This window comes from Bacillus rossius (genome assembly GCF_032445375.1).
Source record: "Bacillus rossius redtenbacheri isolate Brsri chromosome 4 unlocalized genomic scaffold, Brsri_v3 Brsri_v3_scf4_2, whole genome shotgun sequence".
Lineage (NCBI taxonomy): Eukaryota > Metazoa > Arthropoda > Insecta > Phasmatodea > Bacillidae > Bacillus > Bacillus rossius.
In genome coordinates this window covers 95,445-118,611 of record NW_026962011.1, presented here as the reverse complement: position 1 = coordinate 118,611, position 23,167 = coordinate 95,445, and the positions used below count along the sequence as shown (strand labels likewise).

The following is a 23,167-nucleotide window of genomic DNA, read 5'->3' as shown; positions in this document are numbered from 1 at the left end:
ACTCTGAAACGTTTTTCTCTTGGTCGATGTTTTTCAACAAGTTCGGCAAGTGTTGTTTTCCGCATTTTATCGTCACATTCTATACCTTTTCTCTGCAACCAAGCTATCATTGCACACTTGCTGTCGTACTTGGATGGCGGTTTGTCTTCCTGCTTGCAATGGTATGGAGCATTATCCATAACCAAGACTGAAGCGGGTGGCAAATTTGGAAATACTTTTTCCGTAATCCATTTTTCAAAGTTTCCAGAGTTCATCTGGCCGTGGTAGTCTCCTGTTGTTGTGCCTGCTTTATAAACAAGAGAGGCTCCGGGAAGGAAGCCTTGCCTAGAACCAACGCTTACAACTATCAGTCTGTGCGCTGCATTTCCTGTTGCCATTACACCTTCAACGTCACCTTTCTTTTGCCAACATTTCTGAAAGGTTAAATTAGTGTCAACCCAGGATTCATCCATGTAAAATATCTTCTTCCCAGCCTCCCTGCACTGTTTCATCTGAGTCAGGTACCGTGATCGCCAAGCAACAACGTCAGATCTTTCGAGAAGAAGCATTCGCTTATTTTGGCTTCTTCTCCACACAAATCCCATTTCTTTGAGTATTTTACGCAGCGAAGTCTTTCCCCAACTCCACCCGATTTTTTCTTTCAAAACTGGCAGTAGTTTCCTTGTTGTGGGAACCACTTTTTTTACTGCATAAAATTCGTGGATAGTGTCTCTGATAACTCTTCTATCAAAGTCATCAACTGACAACAAATGTTTCCCAGTTTTTTTGGCCTGAAATGAATAATTACACATGAGAGGCTGTTTCATGGTCAAATAAAGGAGTGTTATATATATGTAAATATAAACATATAAATTGTAAATAAATAATATATTAATATAATATACATTAATATATATCATAAAATCATATATATCATAAAATATATAATGCAATGTATAATGTATATGTATCTATGTATAATGTATGTAATGTAATTTAATGTAATATAATATCATGTAATATAATGCAATATAATGTGTAGCAATATCGGCTACACTTGTAGCTAACAAATATTCTAACAAGCGGTGCAGAAAGTCTGGAAAATTGCCAAATGCAAAACAAACAAACCGCGGGTGAAATTACGGGGAATGCGTTGAAAAACTTATAATGTAAGTATTATTATTTAAAGTTATAATTACCTTTGTTTGCCTGGTGTTGTTTGTTTTTTATTTGGCGTCTCTCTGTTGTGTTTTCGGATGCGCGAAACTGATCTTTGGCTTATACCTGTGTATCGCGCAGCTCTTTCGGTTGCTTTTGCAAGAGGTACTAGCAGACATTTGTTGGCAGCTTCTTCATCACAGCACTGGATTATACTACATATAATTCCTCTCTCCCCATATGTATTACTTTATTGTATCTTGAACGTCCTGCGTCGGGCTCCATTGCTTGCTTCAGACTGAGAGCGAGGCGCCTGATGTTTTTGCTACGAACCGCATAGCGGCTGATGTGCGCGCGCAGCTGCTTCCCCTCTCATTTACTCTTCCCTGCTCCCCGCAAAACGACACGCCAAGACGTCGCGGCCCTACTATATTTAAAAATGTTTATTCGCAAGTCACTCAATGTCTGTCAAGTTCCACAGTTCACACTCCTCACTGTAGCTAGGCTCAACAGTGATTTGCCCCTTACCTCATGCCTGTCCACACACACAGTTTCGTGCTACTCAGTCGCACTCTCGAGGGGGGTCTCTCACCCTCTTCACCGAAGTCGCACTTCCTTTCACTCGCTCAAAAGCCGACGTCACGCTTTTATACTAGTGGGTCGTCTTTCCAGAACCGACGAGAGCGGCAGTGACGTGTCGCGTCATCCCGGGCCGATCCCACCCGAAAAGTCCAGAAAGACAGTGCTCATTCACGCCACTCCGCACGGTGGCCCGCGGAATTCCCTAGGCCGCTCATCGCTAGATAACAGCGCCGAAGAAGGACGATGTGCGAGGAGTGGAGGGGGGAATGGGTGTAGCGACGACCCTTGTAATCCGGCCAGGCACGCGTGGCATATCATACGTCAGTGGACAGCACATGACATGGCACATGACGCCAGTGGCCTGACATGCGTTACGTCAGTGGACAGCAAGTGACATGGCGTGTTACGCCAGTGGCCGTGCAGGGCCGCCAGTCAGCTCCGGACCTGGTGCATGTCGCGGTCCTGTTTGTGTTCGTTACAATACATAAATATCAAGGAATTGGTAAATACAGTAACTATTCTAACCAACGGTTCAGTTTAGTTATTATTCCTCTTATTTGCTAGAAGCCACTCTTGTGCAAAATTAATTAAACATAAATGCCGATAAAATTTATTTCTTTAATTTATCAGACTTAGTAGCTAATAAGGAGAAAGTTGTTTAAACATTTACGTCATTTACAAAAATATAATGTATACTAATAAATTTCTAGATGCATTATTTATTTTGACCCTTATTATAATATCATAATGCATAATCCATTTAATACTCATTTTTAATAAACTTTTGTGCAACCTCTTGGCTGACAAAAAAATTATTTGTAAGTCTGGACTTTATTCAACTGTATTAGTAATGACCTCAGCCCAACTCGACTTGATTAAAAACTTTGCAAACTTGCCCAGCTGTAGTATTTTCAAAATTTGCACCAGAATAAGCAACCAGCAAAGTATCTGTCTTCATCATATTTGGGTGACATATTTTGGGTTTTCCTTATCTTCAAGAAATATTGAGGTGGCACTCACACAAGCTACCAGACTTCTTCAGCTCACACTCATACATATTCATCATGTACATTTCTGCTTTCTGTGGTGAGCAACACTACCTGCAGCAAGAGCCATAATTAAGTTTATTTTAGTTTTAAATTTTGTAAAAATTGTGTAAAGTTATGTTTGCATGCACAAGCCCGCTGATTGCAGTGACCTGTGTTGTTGATGGTGAGACCTGGGTGCAGGCCATCAAGCAGAAGCTGCAGATCAAGATGACTCGCACGTCCGTTGAAGAGGGCACGTCTCCGCAAGAGGAGGACAAGGCTCGCATGCTGTTTGGCTCACGCGTAATGGTATGTCCTTGCACATGGCGCTGGCATCAGGCCGGCTGTCCTACGTGGAACTGGCTTCCACTCAGTTGACCCCATGTGGCGCCAGTTTTACCCCGGCCGCCCCCATGTGGTGCCCGTCTCACCCTGTCTCGACCCTATGTGGCGCCGGCATCGTCTTAGACACCCCCATGAGATGCTAGCTGCACCCTGATGGTGGTGGTGGTGATTGATAATGATGATGGTTGGTTACGATTTATGTTGATTATTGATTGTGATTATAGATTTTGATGATGTTGATTGATGATGATTGTGGATTTATGATTCATGATGGTTGATGTTGATGAATATTGAAGATGATTTATGGTGTGTGATAATGAATTATGATGATTGATGGTGGATGATAATGAATGATGATAATTGATGAAAATGATTGAAGGAAAATGATTATGTAATTGTAATTGTTCTTGTACTTGTACTTGTACTTGTAGAATTTACGTAAAAATATTTTTTATTTGTAATCTTTTTCGAACATGTCTTGTTTTGGTAAATTTTTGTGATATATAATTAAATTTCATTTTTGCATCAGTCAAGAATAGATTCGAGGATGGATAATTATCAAATCAGTCATTATTTTAATAAACTATTATAACGGTTCGTTATATACAAAATAAACAGTTCAATGCCGATTGTAATTTTTGTTGTTTTTTTTTTTTTTTTTTAATTTTTTTTTCAAATGGAATGCACCGACGATTACAAACACTTACAATAGTTCATTCACTCGTTCCACACATATATCTGCCCGTCGAAAAACTGCTGGTAGCTCGCATGACAAGAAATTACCGAAAATTAATAGCGTAGATGAAGTCCTTCAGTAATGTTTTACTGCAAGTACAAGAAAATGGGACGACCTCGAAGAGGGCCGCACCCAGCGAAAACGAATTCCGCCCCGAGCCTAATGCCGACGAAGGTGGCCGCAATTTCTAATTCATTGTCCGAAACAAAACAAAAACAAATTAGGTTGTATTACTAATAGTCCTGGCTTCGACCACCAACGTGAAATTATCTATTAGTACATTACATTATACTTTAGTGAGAAGCCACCGAACGCGACCTACTGTGGCAGCGATCGACAGATGACTGGTGAAGTCTGGCCACTCTCTTCTCCACGCAGGGAGGAGAAGTCACCTGACCTCACCGACCAATCACACGCACTCTTCATTCACGCTACAGATATTAGCCAATCACAGAACAAGTTACAACACATGAAAAAACCTTTTACACACAGAACTCTGGGCTTCCCCTGATCAGTCTCTTTTCAATTTCACATCGAAATCGGGGATTTCCATTCTCGTTCTCTCTCCCACACCGTGAGAGAGCAGTTATCACACAGTTCCCATGCACGGGGGGAATTACCGTCTTTATCTCGGTTGGCGGGGAAACACTGTTTCTTTCTCACTTCCACTTACAGGCCTCTCATGCCTCTCTTTCTAACCATCACACCAGCCCAGACACAGTCCCGTGATTTATAATTATATTACAACACGTTAATAAAAATTAAGAATAATAATTATAATACGAATTACTTTACCAAATTAAACTTATTGAGAAAAACATGAATAAGTAGGCCTAACCACGTAAAAATCTAGAACAGCGACTTCTTCGTGAATAATTACATAAAAATTACTAATGATAGAAAATGTCTGTTAAAACACAAAATACCTTCTTAAGAACATAGCAAGTGAAAAATATCAACCCTAAAACATAACAAACGGTAAAATATCATTAGAAAGACTTTTTAAGAAATATTTACATTCATGAAAATAGTTTAAAATAAAAATTATTTAATTAGGAGGGCAGGGTTCTGCAACATTACATTACCCCCCCAACTTTTCAATTAAATTAACACTACATTTAATTGAAAAGTTACAAAAGTGAAAAACTAATCTGTACAAAATAAATACATACATGCTGAGAAATAAATGCATCCAGTAATTAAAACACTTGTTTATATATAAATTCAAAAAAACTATTTCCTAAATATTGCAATATTAATTCCTTGTCAAAAAAGCCAAAAATTTGAAAACATATCTCTTACTACAAAGTGTCAACAACTCTTCACAAACGGTTATCTCCCTCTCATCAGTGCAAAATACAAATAACTTTGAAACTGGTTTCTCTACAAGCTTCAAGCAGACACTCCCTGGTCAACGAAGAATCTTCAATAACAACAAAAAACTCTGAACAACTTACTTGTACAACTGTGGAAACCTCAACACCAGCTGCAATAAACTCCATAACTACCTCAACGAATGACGAAAATCTTAAGCTCAAGGAATTACGTCTCCATGACCACCTTAACAACGACGACGATAAAAACAAAAACTTCAACTTCTCAAACACTTACACCTCGGCAGAAACCTCGACGACGACAATAAAAAACCTCAAAACACATTATTTCCTTTAAAATCCCTTAAAAAACCGCTGTTACTCTGATTCTCTGCTGCTTCTGACAAACTCCTCAAATCCCATGAAATAACCACTTTAACCCACAAATTAACCAATATCTCCACTCTTCATATCTGCACTTATAAAACTTTGACAACACTATCGCTTCAAAACTGTTGACACCAAAATTTTCCTAAATTCCATCCAAAAAAAAATTCTAAAATTTTAAGACAATACCACTAACATAACTTCAAACACTGGACAACACTTATTTCAAAATTAGGACTAGTCTGCTCAACATTGATAACCCAATAAACTACAACTTCTACTAAATGGCTCAACTTCCTAACACACAGAAACTCACATAATAAATCTTCCACAACAAATACAACTCCAGAAAACATTAAATTAGTTATTTGAAACTTCAAAACCTTTTATATAACACACTACATCATCACTCATCATATTCAAACTTTCTTATTAAAAAGTTACACAACCTCATAATATTTACACCAAAATACACACAAACTTAATTCTGCATCAACACACTGAATTTCCATTTGTTGACATTATTTACTTACATCTCTTAGTATCATTAACTATAATATAAAAGATACACAAAAACATCATTATCACACATAAAAATACACAAATTTACTCTTATTCCAACCTCCTTCTCCATCATTCCTAACTCCTGAGCTAGCCGAAAGGTAAGGGACACATAACAAATACACAAAGATACTCGAAGTTCTTCCAACCTCCTCTATCCTCCTTCCTAACTCCTGAGCTAGCCGAAAGGTAAGGGACGCTCAATTACAACCCTTTTAGCTGCTAGTCAGCTCGGCTAACCTTTTTCCAAATTACACACAAAAATACACAAAGGTTATTCCAACCTCTTCATCTTTCATTCCTAGCTCCTGAGCTAGCCGAAAGGTAAGGGACGCTCAATTACAACCCTTTTAGCTGCTAGTCAGCTCGGCTAACCTATTACCAAATTACACAAAAAATTTATACAAAGTTATACTAAAAAATTACACAAAACATAAACATCTGTTAAGCTTGTTACAACAAGAATTTCCACACTGCGTAAGACTATACATCAAAAAACATGTAATGGTTTAACCTTATCACTTATCTATATTAATTTACATATTCTGTCCTTAACCTGTCACTGGATTTTCCAAGGTTTAAGTAGTGATACATGCCAATTTACACCATTTACCTTATAAACATTATGGCCTACAATAGATTCTATTGCAAAAGGTCCATCGTACAAGTGAAAAAACTTATCAATTTTTTGTTCATACAGTGAAGACAATTTATGGGACGCTATCAGTACTTCGTCCCCTACTTTAAAAACACAAGGTTTAACTCCTTTGTCAAATCTACTTTTCCTTTCCTCTGCCTTATACAACAGTCTTTTCCCTGCCTTTTCCAATTTGTCTTTTACCCTTACCGTATCATTGTCTGGATAACCAATTAGTTCTTGCAGTTTTGAAGTAGGTAACATTTGTTGCATTAATTCTATTGGTGAAAAACCTGTGCTTTCATGCCAAACATTGTTTATAATAGCTTCCACTTCACTCACAATATTAGCCCATTGGCTATGGTTTTCACTACAGTACAATCGAAATAACCTACCCAGTTCCCTCATCACTCTCTCCACTGGATTAGCAGCTGGATGGTACACTGCTGTATGGCCTAGTTCAATACCAAGAATACCAGTTAATGTTTTCCATACCTCTCCCCTAAACTGAGGTCCATTATCTGAAATAATCTTTTGTGGCACACCTATTTCCTTTACATACACATCCAGAATTTTCTCTGTTACCACTTGAGCTGTTGCTCGTTTGATCGGGTACAATTTAACATATTTTGTAAATACATCAAGAACAACAAAAATGTATTTTACTCCACTCCTTCCCTGTGGTAGCGGACCAAACAAATCGACACATACTACCTCTGATGGCTTAGTTGCCAACACATGTTGCATGACTCCTTTGCACTTACTGTTCATTACTTTTGTCTGTGCACATGGTAAACACTGCCTGACTACCTTAGCCACAGTTCGGTACATATCTTTAAATATACAAAATCCCTTTATATACTGTACAGTTTTTCTTACACCAAAATGTCCACACTCTGCATGCATAAGTTTACAAATTTCAGTACTTAAATTAGTTGGTATACATAAAACCCATTGCGACAATTCATTGTTTACTTTTTGAAATAAATAGCCCTCTTTAACCACAAACTTTTCCTTGATAATACCTCTACAATTTGTAGATTCCAACTCTTTAATTACAATTTGTAATCGAGGATCTTCATTAATTTCCTCCTTAAGTTGCCCTGAAAATTCCTTCAGTCCTTCATTAACTTCCTGCATTTGTTTACAAATTCTCCGAATCTGAAACTCCTGTGCCTGAGTGGCCTCCACGTCTGCAATTCCCCTGGAAAGAGCATCAGCTACTACCTGCGTTTTCCCTGGAACATGTTGTATGTCTAAAGTGTATTCCTGTAATGCCAAAATACACCTGGTGATTCTACCGTGTAACAATTTACATGAATTTATGTGGCACAAAGCCTTGTGATCTGTTAACACTACTGTTTCCCTGCCATAAATGTAAGTGCGAAATTTAGAACATGAAAACACAATACTGAGTAATTCCTTTTCTGTGGTGGTGTAGTTTATTTCTGCAGTGTTAAGTGCCCTGCTTGCAAAACTGATGGGTACCTGCTCCCCCTCCTCACTCACTTGAAACAACATGGCCCCTACAGCCTCATTTGATGCATCACAAGCAATGTAGAACTTCTCGTCTAACTTCGGATGATGCAACAACACTTCCTTCTCTAACTCCTGTTTGAGTCTCTCCACTGCTTCCTCTTGTTCAGGTCCCCACTCCCAACTCTGCCCCTTCTGCATGAGCTTCCTCAACGGTCCACAGATTCCACTGAAATTTTATATATATTTCCTAAAAAAATTGAAAAAGCCAATGAAGCGTTCCAATTGTTTACGGTTTTTAGGGGAGGGATATTCCCTTACTGCTTTCAGTTTCTCAGGGTCAATATGGATGCCCTCTGCATTAACTACATTACCGAGAAACGTAATCTCGTCCTTCAGAAATTCAGATTTTTGTAAATTTGCTGTCATTCCCCCCTCTTGTAGTTTTCTCAAAACCCTTTCAATAATGTCACAGTGTTCTTCAAATGTAGCAGTGGCAATCATGATGTCATCTACATAAATCGTTACCATATTTAGAATTTCTGGTCCTAAAACTGCCTCGAGCCCCCTAATGAAATGACAGACCGAAACATTTAGTCCAAAAGGTAGCCTTTTAAAACAATATGTTTTTCCTTGATAGGGAAATGCAGTACAAAGCCTAGATTCAAGTGCTAAAGGAATTTGCCAATAGGATGCAACCAAATCGATTTTCGAAAAATACGCACAACCCTCAAATTTTTGTAACAATTCGTCCATTGGTTCTGGTGCTTCTCTGTCTGGGATTATAATTTGATTGACTTTCCTAGCATCCAAACACAATCTCACCCCCCCCCCCCCCCCCCATTTTTCTTTTTGACCACTACCATAGGATTCAAGTATTCTGAACTGCGTCTCTCGATAATGTCTGTATCTATCATATTCTGAATTTCTTGCTCCACAGCCGGTCTCAACTGATATGCTACTGGATATGGTTTTTGAACGAATGGTTGGTGCTCTCTCAAATTTAACTTACATTCATACTTATTATTTAACCCTGGAAAATTGGCAAAAGCTTTGTTTTCTACATGTAAAATTCCCCTTAATTTTTCCTGTTGTTCTACAGTACCACTATGCAAGGTTATCTGATCTACATCATTTTTTGTAATGTATTGTTTTTCCAACAAATTACACTTCAATTCTGTTTCTTTAAAATTTTCTCCTCGTATTATCCTTAGACTAAATGATTTTGCCTTTATTTCTGCTCCGAAATCAATGAGGGCTCCTGCCACATGTATCCACTGCATAGAGTAGTCTATTATAACATTATTTCGCTGCAGCCAGTCTGCCCCCAAAACAATATCAATACTGAGCCCTTTAACAATTAGGAACACTACCCACATGGCTACCTCTCCAAATTTTATCTCTAGTAGTACCTGTTTTTTGACATTTTTATTCCTAATCCCTGTGGCTCCAATTATGGTTACATTTGAGACTGAAAAACTGCTGCGGATTTTGAAATTTCATTACCTAGAGACATAAAAAATTCTTCTGACATGGCAGTCACCTCACTACCTGAATCAACTAACACATTTGCTTCCTTACTGGCACAGACAATTTTACCTTTAATGTATGGGCATATACCTACTTTACCTTGAACAATATTTGTAGGTTCCTCTGTTTCGTTTAATAGCTCTTCCAATTCATGTGTTATGCTAGGTTCATTTATCTGTATTGTGTGACATTTTGATTTGACCCCTAAGTCACACTCCTGGGAGGGATTTGGGGCTCGATCCTTCCCGCTTACCTGTTTAAATTACTGCTTTCCTGCCTCCTCGGTCCATTTCCATGTCTGTCTTGCCTGTCCTCACCTTGCCTTTGCTCCTGCGGACGTGGCTCTGGTCTCCACCTGGGCAGCTGATGGTTCCCCCGCCTTTCCTGTACTTGCAGTGGTCTTACCTCCTGCTGTTGACCCTCAGGATGGTGACCTCTATTTCTGGGTGGTCCTCGCTGGTCCCGATTGTCTGGATCTCTGCCCCTCAGTCCTTCCTCCCTTTCATTTCTCCTGTCCAACGTTTCTAGCAAATCAATGACCTCGTCCACAGTTCTTGCCCTGGCCCCTAGAATGCAGTTCTGTACTTGCTGGAAAAAATGATGAACAATATGGGAGATAAAACGTTCATCGGTGATAGGGTTGTTCAAAAATTTCGATTGTAAGTACAGCCTTCGTACATATGGAGCCATGTGACCATCCCTATGCCGGTATTTTCCTGTAAACAAGTACTGCAAGAAATCGTCCTGGACATAGATCCCCCAATACTTGTCTAGAAAGGCTGTTTTAACTTCCTCAAAAGTTTTCCACTCACTCTCCTTATGCATTGCCCATTGCAATGCTGCCCCATCCAATTTTGATACAAACAATTCTACTTGCTGTTCATCTGAACCCTTTAAATATCCAAAAACCTTTTCACACTTTGTGATGAACTGTATTGGGGTTGCCCCTCGGTCATCCCCGTAGAATTTTGGTACACTTTTTTCAAAAAGGTTAACTTCATCCACAGTAAGCACTGTACTCCTAATCCCTCCATTAGAATCTCCCCTAATTTTTCCCAATTTTTCTTCTATCTTTTTCAAACACTCCTGTCCAACCTCATCTCGAAACTTTTCGAATTGGTTACCAATTCTCCTATTTTCCATCAAAACTTTTTCAACATTAACCTCAAAATTGCTTTTGACTTCCTCAATCTCCCTCTCATTTAATAAAATACCTCTGGCATTCTCATTCGCTTTACCATGCACCTCAACGAGCTCATTGTGGTCCCTATCCATGCTAATTTGAATTTGATTGAAATTTTCCTGTAATGCAGATATTTTCCCCCTATTTTCCTGAATCTCGTTTCCCTGAATTGAAATATTTTCCTTCAAAATGCTCATTTCTTCAACACATGTTCCCATCCCGGCTTGCATTTCTGCAATATTATTTACACATTCATGTACTTTGTTTGTACATGTGGCGACCTGTTCATTAATTTCAATTTTAAAGTCATTCATTTGGTTTTCAACCCTATCAATTTCTTGTCGCAACTGTGAAGCTATTTCGCTCCTAACCTTCGCAATCTCTTGTGAATTTACCTCAATTTTGTGAATTTCCTGATCTATTTTGTTGTTGGTTTCATTCTGTCCCTGTTCAATTTTCTGTGTCATTTCCTGTTGTCCCTGTTCAATTTTACTAGTAAGATCCTGTTTTAATTCCTGTTTCAACTCCTGTTGTCCCTGTTCAATTTTTTGTGTCATTTCCTGTTGTCCCTGTTTCATTTCTTGTCTCATTGACAACAAGATCTGTAGCATTTGATCTGACCCCCCCATAACCTCAACTGGGCTGCTTATTGTGTGGGATTCCATATCCTGACCTAGTTCGGCAGGATGTTCCATGTTTACAGGTTTCTCCTGCTGACATGAAAAATCTTGCTCTATTAGTTCAATATCAAGGTTCGGATCTGAATGATTTGAATTTTCAGGATTTTCTAAAAATCCTATGAAATCGGTAGTTTCACTGCTACTGGTACTCATGTTTCTACCAATAACCAACAATTCTGGATATAAAAACCTAACACACATACAAAACACTACAATACTGGAACCCTAATTGCACAATTCTTTACATTATATTGCTCCTTTCACTTGCTGTTTCCGGCGACTCATCCCACGTTGTTCCGCGAAGTGACGATCTCGAAGTCCCGCGATGCGACGATCTCGATGTCCCGCGATGAGACAGGCCTGAAGTCCCACGGTGCCTTGGGTCGCTCTGTCCCTCGAAGTACCGTTTTCCGTCGTCTCTCTGGAACTCTTCACTCGCTGCAACAGCCCGTTGTCTCTCGCCGCGGAGAAAAACTGCATTCACCGCTCAGCTGCGCCGAAAGTTCTGGGAGATCACCTTTGTTTACCGCCGAAAATGTCCGTCTTGCTCTCAGGGTCGTGTCCAAATTCAAGCCGCGCGGCCGGGCGCCAAATATAACGATTCGTTATATACAAAATAAACAGTTCAATGCCGATTGTAATTTTTGTTGTTTTTTTTTTTATTTATTTTTTTTCAAATGGAATGCACCGACGATTACAAACACTTACAATAGTTCATTCACTCGTTCCACACATATATCTGCCCGTCGAAAAACTGCTGGTAGCTCGCATGACAAGAAATTACCGAAAATTAATAGCGTAGATGAAGTCCTTCAGTAATGTTTTACTGCAAGTACAAGAAAATGGGACGACCTCGAAGAGGGCCGCACCCAGCGAAAACGAATTCCGCCCCGAGCCTAATGCCGACGAAGGTGGCCGCAATTTCTAATTCATTGTCCGAAACAAAACAAAAACAAATTAGGTTGTATTACTAATAGTCCTGGCTTCGACCACCAACGTGAAATTATCTATTAGTACATTACATTATACTTTAGTGAGAAGCCACCGAACGCGACCTACTGTGGCAGCGATCGACAGATGACTGGTGAAGTCTGGCCACTCTCTTCTCCACGCAGGGAGGAGAAGTCACCTGACCTCACCGACCAATCACACGCACTCTTCATTCACGCTACAGATATTAGCCAATCACAGAACAAGTTACAACACATGAAAAAACCTTTTACACACAGAACTCTGGGCTTCCCCTGATCAGTCTCTTTTCAATTTCACATCGAAATCGGGGATTTCCATTCTCGTTCTCTCTCCCACACCGTGAGAGAGCAGTTATCACACAGTTCCCATGCACGGGGGGAATTACCGTCTTTATCTCGGTTGGCGGGGAAACACTGTTTCTTTCTCACTTCCACTTACAGGCCTCTCATGCCTCTCTTTCTAACCATCACACCAGCCCAGACACAGTCCCGTGATTTATAATTATATTACAACACGTTAATAAAAATTAAGAATAATAATTATAATACGAATTACTTTACCAAATTAAACTTATTGAGAAAAACATGAATAAGTAGGCCTAACCACGTAAAAATCTACAACAGCGACTTCTTCGTGAATAATTACATAAAAATTACTAATGATAGAAAATGTCTGTTAAAACACAAAATACCTTCTTAAGAACATAGCAAGTGAAAAATATCAACCCTAAAACATAACAAACGGTAAAATATCATTAGAAAGACTTTTTAAGAAATATTTACATTCATGAAAATAGTTTAAAATAAAAATTATTTAATTAGGAGGGCAGGGTTCTGCAACATTACACTGTTTATATGATGAATTTTGAAATTTCTCCAAATTTCCAGGTTAATAATGACAGAATTTCAAGATTGCTGTCTGTGTTATCATTGGCTTACTGGAGGCTGGTATAGGAGTAATTTAAGTCACTTTTAGGATTTTGGCCATGTTTTATTAAATAGGTTTTTTTTAACCTATAACAAACATTTGCATCGTCCAGGTATTGAACAGAGGAGAGAAATCTATCATATCAATCATTAAATTAACAAGTGAGTTTTTTTTATGATTTTTGGAATTATTTCTGAATTTTTAGTTTAATAATTTCGAATTCCTAGATGGCGAATGTGTTTCATCTAAATGGCCGCCGACCTCCTGATCATAGGCAACGAGCTGCGGACATGACCTAACACATTTGAATCCTAAAGATTGGCAAGCCACCACAAGAAGCCACCACAAAGTCATAGTCCCATAAGAAATGCCTTGTCCCAGAAGTCTCCAAATCATACTACTACTGTACTTCACTTGCCCACATATGATTGCAAGCTCACACCTATTGGAATGATACGGGCTCAAGTAAAATTTTCGTAAAACTGCATAGCACAACTTTCAAGGCGCATAATATGGCGTCCTTAATAACACAAGGTTATGACCACATATCAAAAGAGAACTGGAAAAATTATGTAGAAAAAGTGAAAAGCTTAGAAGAAGAACTGTGGAGAGCTGATGATCTTCAAGATAACAAAGAAGACAGGTTTTTGATAAGTGTAGCTTCATCCACCATCCATCATCTCCACTGCCCCTACCCCATTCTCCTGGTCAGCACAGAGCATCACAGAACAATACGGAACAAGGTTGAGGATTAGGGGGGTCAACATAAGAGAAGAAGAGCGTGGACGCAACTGTCTAGACCAGACGGGTTCTTCAAAAATGTTGTTCTCAAACTCCGCCGCAATTGCAAGTTCTCTGCGATGAGCCAGCAACCAAGACACTCGATCCCGTTAATGGCTGGATCTTGTGCAGTTTTTTTTTGTTCCCCTACATGGTATTCAGTTGTTTTACCTTGCCTCGTTCCTGGAGCGGGCTGGGACCGTTGTTGGCCCCGTGCAGTGATGCAGGGCACAGAGACGTCCGGAAATAAGTTCTGGTCATTACTTTCATTACTTTATTTAGGATATATTTATTTACAGGCTGACATTCGTTACAATAACTTTGTTTATGTTCCACTTGAAACTATCATAATGCCAGATAAGGAAGTTGCAGTTATTAAATGTATTTTTAAGTGGTCTATTTATATAAACGTAATGATGTCAAGAATTTTTGTTTTAAGTCCGTGATGACCGTTTGGACTGGAAACTCTTAGAAATATTTACATGTTTGTGAATCTTTTAGCTAAGTAAATTATCATGTCTTTGCCAACAGGGCGGTTAAGTTTGACATTTTTAATCATATGACAATCTGGGAGTCCTTCCAGGGCAGCGACCATTTTGAGTGTGTGACCAGGACGCTCGTGATGCATCCAGTAAGTGCAGCTATTAGGTAGCCGGGCAGCTGGTGTTGCTGGAGGACCAGTTGTTGTATAATCTGACTATTTCTAGGCCTGACGTGTGTTTAAGTGAAATGTTGAATCGGCGATTTAGATAAGCCATAGCTTCTGTAGTTAATGTCATATTAGTACCGACAAGACTTTGTTTGCGGCTTAATTCCGAAGTCCCTGACCTTAAATTTGCCTGATGGATGAACATTAAAGATTTTTTTTTTTTTTGCACTTAGATGCGTGTCGTATTGTGGACTATTAAATATTGTGGAATATTAAATATTATAACAATTGTGCAAAATAAGTCCTACGTAGTTTGTTAAACCAGTGGTCTGTAAAGAGAGACTTTGCGAGTAACTACCCTGAGATATTAGTCAAGAGCAAAGAAAGTGTACTTTGATGGTTAGTGACTTAATTTATAAATATATTTTTGAGAGTTCAAATTATTTTTCTCAATGGAACTGTTGAAATATGAAACCTCTAGGGAACGTACGGTGTTTCAAGTAGCTTTCAAGCTGTGCAAGAATGAAAAGGTATAAACACAAGGCAGTGCAAGGATTGTTCTAATACAGACAGCCAGAAATGGCTATAAGTGAGTTTGTGAAAAAGGATAAATGATAAGACTAAATTATGACTTTATTCAAATGTAATGTTTGTACAGTTTGTTCCAGGATAAATATAAGTATAGTATTTTACGCAAATTACTTAAATGCCCAAGGGCCAAGGTAAACATTGCTTCATAAGTATCACAAATAGTTATGAGGTGTTTCATAAATATAACAAAATGGTATAAAATGGTATACAGTGTTTCATATCACAGAAATAGCTAAACATTCTATAAGGTGTTTCATATGTATCACAAGACTAGCTGCAGTACCCAGTGTTGCCCGGGCTGAACACAGGGTGAAGGGGAACTGTTTAGAGATCAGATGTAGTTAGTAATTGGCTTCTTAATTTGAATGTCAAGTGTGAAAAATAATTTATATCACTTTCAGATCCCGACAGACGTTGTTCTACCAGTTTATAGTGTTTTACCTGGTCTGTATGTAATCTAGACTCTATAAAGCAATATAGAAAAAAAAAACTGAAAAATAAGGGATTACTAATATTGAAAAGATTCCATTATCTAGCTAATGCTCGGCATGCATTGCAATGCCTCATTCAGTTTTGTTTTGTAATATGTTTGAAGTAGTTACACATATACAAATAATCTATCCATATCTCTAAATATATATTTATCTCTATCTACATCTATAGTCCTATACTATATCTATGTATCTCTCTATCTGTATTTATCTCTTTATATCTACATATATACCTCACACTATCTCTATGTATTCTATATGAGGGTACTGATTGCTTCGTTGTTAATATCACATGGGTGTTTTTTACTTGTATGGGAAAATGAAGAATGATAAGGCATCTAGTGCGTGGCAACAATGTTAATAGGCAATAGGAAATAAACTTCTAGCACCTGCGGCATTGTCAACACACACTTTGTACGTGTACTGCATGTTGTATCTAACCCCCTCCAACGCATTTGATTCTAAATTGGACTTTTAGTAAGGATCCCTAATGTTATTGATGATATAATATAGCCTATAGCCTTCCTCGATAAATGTACTATCCAACACTGAAAGAATTTTTTTAATTGGACCAGTGGTTCCTGAGATTAGCGCATTCAAACAAACAAACAAACAAACAAACTCTTCAGCATTATAATATTAGTATAGATAATACAACGCAATATTAAGCGTTTCATGAATATAACAAAATAATATAACATGATATGAGAGGTATTTCATAAATATTACAAAATAATGCAACCCATTATGAGGTACATCATAAAGATCAAAAAATACGTAAACACACTATAATGTATTTCATATGTGTCACAAAAGGCTTAACATGATACAAAGTGCATCAGTGATTTTACAGAGTAAGAGGGCGTTTTCAATGACACTTCAAGGGATATAATACAAGAATTTAACACAATACCTATACAACATATAGGGAAAAGTCATTGCAACCAAATTTTCCCTGAAACAGTTTTACGTGCACAAAATGTTTCCTTTTAGCACCTAAAGTCCATCCACTCCTAGCTTGTTTTGGTCACAATCAGCCAGCCTTGTTTGATACACAAGAATTAATGCATTACTGAATGGGTATAGGTCTCAAGCAAAGGTTCATAGCTCAACATACGAGATAGTGCTATAGCCATTTCTGCTGTAATTAAACATAAATAATTAGCAAGTTGCAGATAAGGAAAGCTGCGCTGTAGAAAGTTGTTCACAGCACAACAAATTGGCCTGATCCGGGTAAATAGTTCGACACCGCTATAGTTCAAACTGACCTAGACAAAGTCTGGAAAACTTGTACATTTACAAGCAAATAGACCATGCCTAAATGCTGTACACTTTAATGCTGTCACAAGTCAATTAGTGACCCTAAACAAAATGATGTTGACAGAGTTTATTGACTAGAGGACCAGTGACTCAGTGATATAAATAGCTGCATCTAAAATTGCGTGCTACTTTGAAGAAGTCATTGTCACGGTCCGGTGAACAAAACTTGCCTGCTTGTAGGCAGAAAGAAGTGCAAGCTTACTTGGTCACTCACTAGCAATGTGAGCTGAAGACAGACGAACTGCCATCACAGGTTCAGGCAGGGCTCATTGATGGTCTTGAAGAAGTCCGCAGCAATTATAAGATTTACAAAAAAATTTAACGGATTTGATGGTGTACCTACTAAGGGAGTTATGGATTTTGTTTGAATTCTAACCCCTCATTTTTTTTCAACCTCTTGCAGCAATGGTTCATCTAATCAAAAATTGTTTCAGTAAAAAGTTTTAGATAAAAATTTAAAGGCTAATACAAAATTTGTACAGATTAAATGTTGTGCCTACAAAGGGAGTTATGTGTTTTTTTTAATTATTATTATTATTAAAATTTCTACCCCTCATTTTTTCAACCTCTTGCAGCATTGGTTCATGTTTTAAAAAATTGTTTTAGTAAAACATTTTAGACAAAAATGATAAGGTTAATACAAAATTTATTCAAATTTGATGTGCTTACGAAGGGAGTTATGAATTTTTTTTGTCCTCCATCCCTTGTTTATTCTACCTCTTGCAGTAATGGTTGGTTGTGTATAAAATTATTTCAGAAATAATTTTTAGATAATACTTTAAGGTTTTTCAATAAAACAAAATGGATTTAACAGTGTACATGGTACATAAATTATGATTTTTTTTTTAAATTATACTCTTTTTTTAATGGTTCGTCTAAACAAAAATAGTTTCCGAATAAGGATTAGATAAAAATTATTAGATTAATACACAATTTGTATGAATTCGACGCTGTGCCTACAAAGGGAATTAAAAAAATTTTGTTCTCCAACCTATGTTTTTTCAATTGTTTGCAGTTATGGTTGATTGAATCTAAAACTTCTTCAAACAAAAGACTTTGGTATTACTCGTACAAGTTCAAACAGATGTGATATTTTCCGTATTATCAGAGTTGGAGCAATTTTTCTGTTTTTCAAAAAAAACCTTCCCCATTTGTACCCCTTTTGTTGGATATAGCCCATTAACGAACTTGACCAAGATTTTCACTACTTGATTTTATGTATCAGTTTGGAAGTGATTTTAGAAAAATTGTAACAGTTATTGTGTCCATAAAGTTGTGATATATGCGTGTGTGTGTGTGTGTGTGTGTGCGTGCGTGCGTGCGTGCGTGTGTGTGCGTGAGAGAGAGAAAGTGAGCCTGGCAAACATTTTTTGAAAATTATTACATGCAATCAGTTTTTGTAGAAATTGCAAGCAAATATGTTGTATTTTTGTTTTCCATTAATAAATATGGTAATATAATCTCTGTATTATTGTTATTCATTCCAGGAAGTCAGGTTTGCAATTGTGTTCTTGCATGTGATATTTGGTGCAAAGTTGGCATCACTACATATGCTCAGCTGTTTGTACTGTTATCTCTTAACATACTTTAGTTGGTGCTAAAAATGTTCTTTTTATAATTCACCAAAGCAATTATTTGAAAAGGTAAGCATGGTATTATTTAAAATTGCATGTACATGTTTTCAATGTCCCACCCGTGACAGAATACATGGAAAAGTTTGTATACTAAAAAACTGTTTTATAGATTAGGACTAACAAAGGACATACAAAAACATTTACATGAGTTCTTTGTTATCTGACAATTTCATTTGTAATTGTTGATGCTAACAATAACATTTCTTAATTTTTCATTTGTCCCACCCGTGACAAATATGATAATATTTTCTATTAAATTAGAAGATTCTCATAACTTATTGATGTGATGAGTCTGCTTCACTATGCTGTGTCCTCTCATTTCAATTGACATGCCTACAGTAAAACATTTTTGTTGCGACCCCATTTATTGCGACCACCTCTCTATTACAACCCAATTTCGAGGAACCGTGAAAAATTGCCGAAAATCCGAAGAAAATCGGACAGAAAATAAGTTTCTTGTGGTGAGTGTGTGTTACTGCGTTTCTCTTGCCGAGTGCTGTACAGCCGTAGGCAGCGCATATCTAAAAATAGATACCACTTCCTGTCGACCGCTGTCAGCGCTTAACAACCCCCATTCCACGTCCCTTTGCCGGCAGGGTGCAGATAAAGGTTTTTGTGGCAACGTGTTTACGACCGCTGTCAGCGCTTAAGGGGCCCGCCTACCTGGGCACACATACGGTGTGCAGAGCTTCAGGAAAAACAACGCGATTTCAAAACTACTCAAGATATCCGAGTGGGGCCTATTTACGAATAGCATTTAAGAGTTCGCTGAGGACCGAAAAGTACTTTTAATTTCGGATTAAGTTTTTAAACTGTATTTTTAGAAGCGTTAAAATGCCTAAAACGCGTGTTTTCAGAGTAATTTTTAGGCATAAAACAATCAGTACAGATTCTTGAAAGTACTTAAGGGGCTTGCATAACACCTTTATCTTCATTTCTCCGCCATATAATGTTACGGTCACCGCTCAAATTTCACAGTTATCCTGTGACGACGAGACGAATGCGCGCCAGTTCAGAGACTTGCGCTTAGAGGCTATACCGCGCTAGAAGCACCAGCGAGCGTCGCGCTTATCGTCCCGCCTCACTAACACACATACCCCTCTGACGAGGCGGGCCCCTTAAGGGGCCTCCCTAGTAGCATCAGAAGTTAGCGGAACACTATGTTTTTAAAATAATGATGGGACTTTATTAATCGACACTACGAATCTGAAAATTTTTCACCCACGAGAAGATAATACACGAATTGTCTGTATACTTTTACATTTTTGTTTTTTTCTATCAAAATATGAAATAAAAAATCACCAACTTGTCCAACTTTGGGGCCATTTTATACTGCTTAGGAGAATGACAGAAAAAAAGTACAAGTCTAGAAAAAAAGATAATTTTTTTCTGAAGAAATTCATGTATTTAAAACATATAGTCATCGCTTTGAATTCCGAGATATCTTTTCCACAATTTCCGCAAATCCTGAAAGTTTTCCGCCGTCTCGTGCTGCCGCTCGGCGAAGCCAGCTCGCAGGCCACAGCACAGGTAGCGTGGTGGAGGAACCCGTTCCCGGAGGGGAGGCAGGCTACCTGTGTGTGCGTGCGTGCGTGAGAGGGAGACAACCCACAACCGGCACCGGTAAAAGATAATCCCGTGACCGAAAGAAATTCTCAGAATTGCTTTTAGTGTGCCTCGCCACAGTACCATGTGCAGACTTGCCAACTTTTAAAATTCTCAAATAGTACAATAAGCAAAAATGTTTAAAAAGTGCGTAAAATGCTCGCGAGAGTTTTGGAACAAGTATCTGTAAAAACTGATGTCCTTATAGAGATGTTATCAAAACTTTTCTGCAGTTTTTTTTTTCTTTTTGAACTTTTTTCAAGATAGTAGTAGACATCTATCAAAATGTCATGGACATTACAAGGGAGGCCAGCAGCTGCCTTCTCCGCTGCCAAATTAATCAGATGACAGGGACACCCAACTACAATAAGCGCTTCTTGTTTTTCCCTTAACACAGAAGCTGCACCATTTTTGCTTCCCAGCATAACTGGAGCATTATCTGCAGAAAATGCAAGTGTGTTAAAGGGACATTCAAATGTTCCAATTCTGAAATTACTAGGTTGCCAATATTTCGGCCAGTGGCATCCCCCTTTAAAACTGGCAACGAAAGCAATTTGGACACTACAGACTTCAAATGTTCATCGTAAAATGTAATTACCAAAGGATATAATTTAGAATTTGAATCATTACTGCCGTCTGTTGCTATCGAAAATGGTACAGACAGCAACAAAGAAATAATATCCTCGGTGGCAGATGCAGCCATTTCTTGCATAATAGCTGTTGACTTAGTTCTACCACAACCGTATCTCTTGGCGGTCTCAGAATTTGGGAACATTTTCCTAAAGAGTGGGCCGGCATGGTCAGAAACACTTATCGAAATGTTATGTTCCACAAGAAAACTTGTGAAAAGACATTCAGCATTTATCACAGCACTGTCAGATTTTTCATTCCTAGCAAAGTAGTCAAGAAATTTTCAACTCGTCTCCTTACTCATAATATTCGAAACATGTTTTGCACATTTTAAGTGAGCATTTATATCACTTCTGCCACCATGTCCGATATTTATGTCACACCTACAAATCGAACAAAACGCGAAGTTTATTCCTTTTCCAGATTTAATCATACACGGAAAATCTTTCGCGTAAACGTCAAGGAAAACTTGCATATACTGTTTTTTCAACTTTGGAGGCATTTTCCACCTGAAGCGTCGTCAACTATCAACAATATTATTACATGAAGGAAATTAAATCTTCGCGGGCGGAGAGCGAAAGTGTGAGCACAAAAATGTAAACCAGATTTAGATCCACTGCACAAAATAACTTTCTACGTGAGTTGGCAAAGAATATATGCATATAAAACCTTAACGATCAACAAAGGCACGCGCTGCGAGACGCCATGTTGTTTACACTGACCTGTGCGCGCGCAACTGTCGCTGCAAGCTGAATACAGCTATCTAAACAAAAGACGGCCACACAAACGTATTCGTAGTACGTTAATTATCCAAAACTTACCAGTATATTTTCTATTTGTGAAAATATTTGTATTGGTTGGCGGCGAAAAGGGTACGGCGTGACTAACAGTAAATCACAATAAAAAAAAATTGCCAGTAAGCCTAAACATGACACATGAGCGCGAGCAACTAACGTTTCACTTTTCACCAACATACCTACACTACAAAATGCAAAAAATCCGGAAGATTTCCAGACGTCCCCGTACACCGTACAAGTAAGTCGTTTTCCGTACATTGTACGGGAAAATCGTACAAGTTGGCAAGTCTGCATGTGCTCGACTTACTCTGTGACTATATTCGTGTATCTCTAAAACATTGCTTTTGTTTAAACTACAAATATCCTAAAGCTTACCATACTAGATCATGTATTACGAAATAAAGTATTGAAACTAATCAATCAACACATTGAAAGTTGTCCTACAAACTATTTATTGGTGGCTTTACAGTCTCGCTAGCTAATTCGACAAAATTTATATTTAATTTTTAACATGAAAATACACTTCATTGTTTTTCCTTTTATTTTTAATAAAAATTCAAGAAACAATTATTATACTACCCAATATTTTTTAAAATTATTTTAGTTTTCCAAAATGATTTTACACATCTTACAATGCCGGGGGAAAATTTTATACTGGTATTAACCAAATGGTTAACTATTTACAAAAGTTTTGATACTTAAAAATGTAGGTTTATATAAAATGTATCTTAAATTAAAAGAAAAATCGTATTTTGAAAACTAAATGTCATTTTGCTATGCTTTTTGGTTAGATAGATATCTGATTGTCTGCACTGTTTTAAAAATGTTCATGGAATGATAAATAAAAAATAAAAACTAGGGAAGTTCTATATTAAATAAGCTAGTCAGAATTATGTAAATGTTCCTCCTGGCGCAGGAATCACGAGGAGGATTGAAGATGAGGTCAGTGACCGATCGCTCACATATGTAGTTATGGATGGTACGTTATTAATTACAAAATTCAAAAACCATTTTGAAGTTAAAAAGTATAATTAGTGGCAATGTTTAATAAAGATGATGTAAATTTTCAGATAAACTTACTTCTACAGCTCAATTAATTAATAAGGGCAGGAAATAAATTTTTTACAGCAATTATACAAAATTATTAAAAAAATTTAAACCACAATTAATTTATCC

General features: G+C 37.7%; 1 protein-coding gene across 4 annotated transcripts in view; it reads left to right on the top strand.

Annotated features, from left to right (window-relative positions):
* Positions 1–23,167, top strand: part of LOC134541952 (protein hobbit) — a 440,842-nt gene that overhangs the window by 405,119 nt on the left and 12,556 nt on the right. For all 4 annotated transcript variants that reach the window (XM_063385710.1, XM_063385709.1, XM_063385711.1 and 1 more), the window contains one exon: positions 2,949–3,056. In XM_063385710.1, coding sequence (XP_063241780.1) covers positions 2,949–3,056 — 108 coding nt within the window. The remainder of the gene's footprint in view (positions 1–2,948; positions 3,057–23,167) is intronic.